Raw genomic sequence first — 5,733 nt, forward strand, 5'->3', positions numbered from 1 at the left:
AGGGGGGGGGGGGAGGGCGAATCATGACTTGCTGATGGAAGATCAGGGTTCAAATTCTCAGAGACTGTTCCAGCATCTCAACATTATCAGTCTCAGAAATATGAACACACATCTTTAACCTATAACACACCGCTGCAGTACAAAACTTCTAACACATTCCTATCAAGAAGTCACTGGAACAAATCCTACATGAAATTTGTAAAAGATGACAATGCAGTGACATGGATGTCAGGACTGCTAATATCCATAAAAGTGTAAGGGGTATAAATTGTTAGCTTTCTTCCATGCACATTTGTCTATGATTTTCTGAATTCTGCTTTGCAGGATTGGGAAATCAGTTTCTGTTAACTGATTCGCTTAAAAATTTGCCCCACGGAAAACTTAAAATAGATTTAAACTGTTTAAAAATATCTAAGTTAACTGAACAGAAAATCCTCTTGTTCTTCTGTTGTTAGACAACATATTATGAACAGGAATACCAGACTGATACAAAATAAAGAACATTTAATATTCTTTTTACCAGATCCCTTATTTTGTTCCATTTCTTAACTATCCCATTCCAAGTTTTTACTTACAGGGAAGCTGTTTTCAAGCACTACCAGCACCTGCCTCCAAAATCCTATTTCTGCTATCCCCTTCTGATACGCGTGGAACACGCAAGGTAAGGTACCCACAGGTTCATATTATGGTACACTGATATTTTCAGTATCCTGTCCTTCTCCAGGGACTCTTTTTGAGTCCCCAGGGTGCTTATTTTTCTAACAACTGCTGCCATTGCAACCACTTGTTTGCAGCAGTAACTGGGGAAGACTAGACACTCACCTGAGTGTCTCAGTGACTCACTCAGCTATGTTTAACCAGTGGGAACCAGGAGCAATTGCCCGGTCTGACCATGCCCTAGCACAGCCCATCTGCACACCATAAAGACAACCAGGTACACACCATCCCAGATAATCCAACTAAATTCTAGAGACTGCTTTGTGAAGTGGTATTTTATTGACGTGACTGAAGTTTCAGTAAACTTTCTGATTTTTCCCCCCTCATGAAATAATGCCATTTCTCTCTCCACCAGACTACTTCTACTGTGTTCAGGAAAGCAACTTACATTTCTAGCGTCAGTAAGTATTTCACTTGATTTACAACATCTGGTACAGAAAGAGGGCTTTTTCGTCTGAAATTCCCTGCTTTGTTTATGATGCCGTTTTATTTTTTAAGAGGTTATTTTTAGCAATCTCCTGTCCCTCTGCACGCTAGGCGATTTTAAATCACATGTATTTTTTACTTCCTTCAAAGCCACCAATCTACAGAAGTCTTGGTATGAATACATTTAGTCCTGGATACTTGTTGCTCTTTAATTTACTGATACTCTCCAAGTGCCACTATAACCTTTGGAGGGCTACAATCAGTTTAGTTCCAATCAGTTTAGCTCCCCTGACCACTGGATGCTTGACACAGTAAAGGCATGAAGTAACTTAGGGAATCATCAATTAACTTAGGAAATTAGTGAAAATTAAATAGCTCCTCATAATCCAATCCCAAATCTCCCTGAATGTACAAAAGGTACTATGAATCTTGTTCTCAGTAGCCAAGCCACAGAGACTGGGGAAAAAGAAGCTGGTCTCATCCTGAAGTAATTGGGAAAGGGGCATCAAGGTTGGCAATCAGACAGAACCAGGCAAATTAACCCTGTTCAGCCCAGTTTGACCACACCAGCTAACAGAGCCACTCAACCTGGTAGACAGAGGGCAACAAGGCCCCAGCGTGCACAACACTGCAGCCTCTACCACATCACGAACTCCCCAGGAAGGTGAGATTGGCTAAAGACTACTCCCATCCTGCTGATGGGGTATCCAACCGATACCCAAAATAAACATGGAGCAAAGCTACAAAATACTGTGGGTAATGGCTTTGCATTTCCATTGAAAGTAATTTCTTCTTTCCTCACCTGAATTTTGTCCTCATTAAATACTCCATCAATTAGGAAGTATGTCCAGAATACCGGCCACTCACATTCAATATTCTCAAAGAGCTTGAGCTCAGCAGGATCATAGTGCAGCCTGCTTGGATCCTAGAAATTCAACCATACTCGTTTAGTCACAGTGCTAAATTAGTCACTCATATTCCAATCATAATGGCAGCCCATTTTATACAAGTAATTAAAACCAAGAAACCAATAAAAACACCAGAAATAGTTTCCATGCAGTCTCTTGACTTCTTTTTCACATTCAGTCTCAAACTCATTTAATCGTTCCCTAGACAAATCAACCCTTCCCAGTCTCAGAATCTAGGTGTCTCCCAAATAATCTTGGCTCTGCCTCAGTTCAAAGATATTTTGGGACGCCTCAGAGACATGGCTTCCACTTAGGCACCATAAGCATATCTAAGGGTCCATTTCTTACAGAATTATGAATTAAGTTCTAATTATGAATTCAGTTCTGTCCTTAATAACTGGGTTTCAAACCCTTAGCCTCCCTCAGCTATGTGTCATTTCTAGGGTGGATAGCTGGATTACCTCCAAATCCACTAACATGTCTTAACAGCAATACAGAACTTCATCCCTTCATGTAAATGAGACAAAAAATGTCTATAAACAAGAGATGAAATTCTTCCTAATGTCTACTGAAAATATATATCAGAAGTACCTCTCTGGGTGTCTTGTAACCATCTCGGAGAAAGCGACAGCAGCCATAGCGGCCCTGTAAAAACAGACAAAATTATAGAAAACTTCACATACTGTTCTTCCTCACAGACTAACATCAGCATAAAAGTATGTGCTGAGTTTTAACTGTCACTTAGGGATTTTCCTCCCTCTCTTCCACGCACAGATGCACCATCTGGCAACCCTTATTTAATTAAGATTTTCGGTTAAGAAAGGGAGGTTCCACTTCTCTTTCCCTCTGGAAAATAAAAATAAAGGAAATCCTTACCTGCAATTTGGATATGATTTCACTCTTGGTCACATTAACAAGGTTTAGATCCTCCACTGCAAAAGCCGGGTAAGAAATAATAGAGAGAAGGCCAGCATCTATCTCCTTTGATGTGGAAGCCCTTGGCAACATGGAGTATAGAATAGACTGAGCAAAACAGGAACAGAAGAGAGGGATGTAAAACAATTTACCTACTTCAAAAGACTATGTCAAGTGCAAATGGAATAGACTATATTACTTGCAAACTGACAGAGAAATCACTGTATAATAATTTTTAACTGAGTTAGAATGAGAATGCTTCACGCCAATCACTTTCACATGATCTACTAGAAACAGGGTGAGCAGCGTAGTCTGAAGCCATTACTACGTTAAGTTCTTGGTTCAGTTAATCAACATTTCATTTAAAAACAAAAGGGAGAGGGTGTTGGGTTTTCTCCTAGCAAAGGAAACAGAAGACTAATTTTTACCTGACAATGTTCTACTTCGTCAGGAAGAACATGAATCACTGACTTGTGTCCTCCATGAGCTCCAAAAAGATCTAGTTCATCAATTGCTTCCAAAGCAGCCTTCAAAAAAAAACCAAACAATCCAAAACCATTAAATACCTTTAAGCCAAGTATACACCCTAGTACCTGTGCTTATCCTCTGAAGGAAGTTATGTAAGACAGAAGTTTGCTCCACAGACATTTTTTCATCTTTAAAGGGAAGCTTGGCAATATCTTAGAAAAAGTAAATATTTCTGTCTTTCTGCTAGTAGGATACAGGACCTACTGTATCACCTGTATGCTGGTGACCCTTCTTACAATTTAAAGGCAATGCAAAACAATGGGGAGCAGGGCTTCCACGGAGATGGTATAATATTAAAGTACTTAGTAAGAAATGCTTCTCCTGTCCTATATTCCAAAATAACCCCCCATTCAGCGGCCTTTCACTCCTCCTGCCTGAAGGGCTGTTCAAAGAGGAAGGCTTGCTCAAGGCGCCCCAGAATCAGCAGAGGCCTGTGCCCCGAGAAGAGAGCATCATCATCTCTCTGATACTATCACTTCCCAAGGGAAAAAGAAACGAGACGTTTGCTCTCTGCACAGCATGCTCCACGTCAACAGGTGAAATCACCACATCTCATACCTCTTGGCCATAATGCGTTTGCCTAGCGAAAACATTAGCAGCCCAACCACCGACTCATTTGGGCACTCCTACTTTAACCTAGCAGGCTACAAAACCTGGCTTTGCAGAAGCAGGGTGTGCAGCATTATGCAGGGAATGTGGCAGGAAGAGAGCATGGACCAGATAGCCAGAGTCAGGCTAGCAGAGCTTTCCTCTGAAATGCATATTCACAGGGTTGCGGTAGCACTGAGTGTTGCTCTCTGCCCATTTTTGTCCTGCAGGTTCACGGTAATGCCAATCTCTGACAAAGGAAGGATCACACAGCACAGCTTTCCTTATCTCTCTGCAGAGGCAAAGGTATTTTTCTTCTTCCGACACAAACATAGGTTTACTAGTTCTGCAGAGCACCTCTCTCTAGCCGAGCGCTAGAGCAGCAGATGTTCCTGATAGCAGCAGAAAGCCCTGCTGAGGAATTGATAGCTGGGACCATGGGCAGTCTTAATGGTGCAGAAAAGGCACTGAGATTCACTCAAAGGCATACGCTCTGTGCTGTACTGCTGCCACGGGTAGCCACACAAAGCAGATAGGGGAGAGAAATGTTAAGAGGGAGAATTCCTGAGGCAGATTAAAAAAAATAGAATCCGTCTCTCCCTCTGCAGCAGGGCCTCCAGCGTGCCCCCCCCAGTCCCCACACCGAACAGCACTTCTATTGAACTCGGAGCCACAGAGAAGCAAAGCTGTGCAGCAAGTCCTGCAGATCGTCCTGACATCAATGTGCCCAGAAGTCGTGCAGAGACCACAGCAACCCACATCAGGCTGTTTAGCGCAAAAAAAATTCATACGGGACAGCTAAGGAATAACCTCCCCCACAGACACTGCTCCATCACTATTCAACTGAACTGTGGCCAAGACCAGCAGTTTCTCCCTCTTGCAGTCACACAAGATCCTGGTAACTAATAAATCCTGCTGAAATGCAACTACACCTTTGACCTTAATGATACTTGGTTTCTGTCAGTCCCCCAGAAACCATGTAAAAAGGTAGTTGCCAATTACACATTTACATTTATGGCCTTCTGAGCTTCATTTAGTATCTCTGTGACCTTGTGCTATGGGGGAACCAGAAATATCCACTTTCTTTTAAGTACATCTTCTACTCATTTTTCTCTCTAAATTACTTGTGAATAATTTCTTAGATTGATATTCTGCTGTTTTCCAGAATTTACATCTGACTTAATCTTACCATGAAAACATCACAAATAATACCGCGGCTGGAGAATTAAGAAAGAGGGACAGAAAACCAGAGGCCACTTTATGAGACTGCACCTCACTGAATCTATCAGATTCATGCCTCAATGAAGCTGGTACCCTTCCTGCAATCCCTGGAACAACTGTGCTGAAGTCCTTCAAAACTGAGACAGCCAGCATGGCTTCACCAAGGGCAAGTCCTGCCTGACTAACTTAGTGGCCTTCTATGATGGAGTGACTACATCAGTGGACACAGGAAGGGCTACAGAGGTCATCTCTCTGGACCTCTGTAAGGCCTCTGACACGGTCCCCCACAACATCCTTCTCTCTAAACTGGAGAGGTATGGATTTGATGGGTGGACTGTCCGGTGGGTGAGGAATTGGTTAGATGGTCACATCCAGAGGGCTGTGGTCAACGGCTCAATGTCCAGATGGAGATTGGTGACGAGTGGCGTCC

At 42.5% G+C, this 5,733-nt stretch overlaps 1 protein-coding gene across 2 annotated transcripts in view; it reads right to left on the bottom strand.

Moving 5' to 3' along the window:
* The window catches only part of PHKA2 (phosphorylase kinase regulatory subunit alpha 2), a 43,304-nt gene that overhangs the window by 32,279 nt on the left and 5,292 nt on the right, over positions 1 to 5,733 (bottom strand). For both annotated transcript variants that reach the window (XM_019471437.1, XM_009276887.2), the window contains exons 6-9: positions 3,395 to 3,493; positions 2,928 to 3,074; positions 2,643 to 2,696; positions 1,946 to 2,068 (exon numbers count right to left, since the gene is read on the bottom strand). In XM_019471437.1, coding sequence (XP_019326982.1) covers positions 1,946 to 2,068; positions 2,643 to 2,696; positions 2,928 to 3,074; positions 3,395 to 3,493 — 423 coding nt within the window. The remainder of the gene's footprint in view (positions 1 to 1,945; positions 2,069 to 2,642; positions 2,697 to 2,927; positions 3,075 to 3,394; positions 3,494 to 5,733) is intronic.

Source organism: Aptenodytes forsteri, unplaced genomic scaffold, assembly GCF_000699145.1.
Source record: "Aptenodytes forsteri isolate BGI_AS27 unplaced genomic scaffold, ASM69914v1 Scaffold273, whole genome shotgun sequence".
Classification (NCBI taxonomy): Eukaryota; Metazoa; Chordata; class Aves; order Sphenisciformes; family Spheniscidae; genus Aptenodytes; species Aptenodytes forsteri.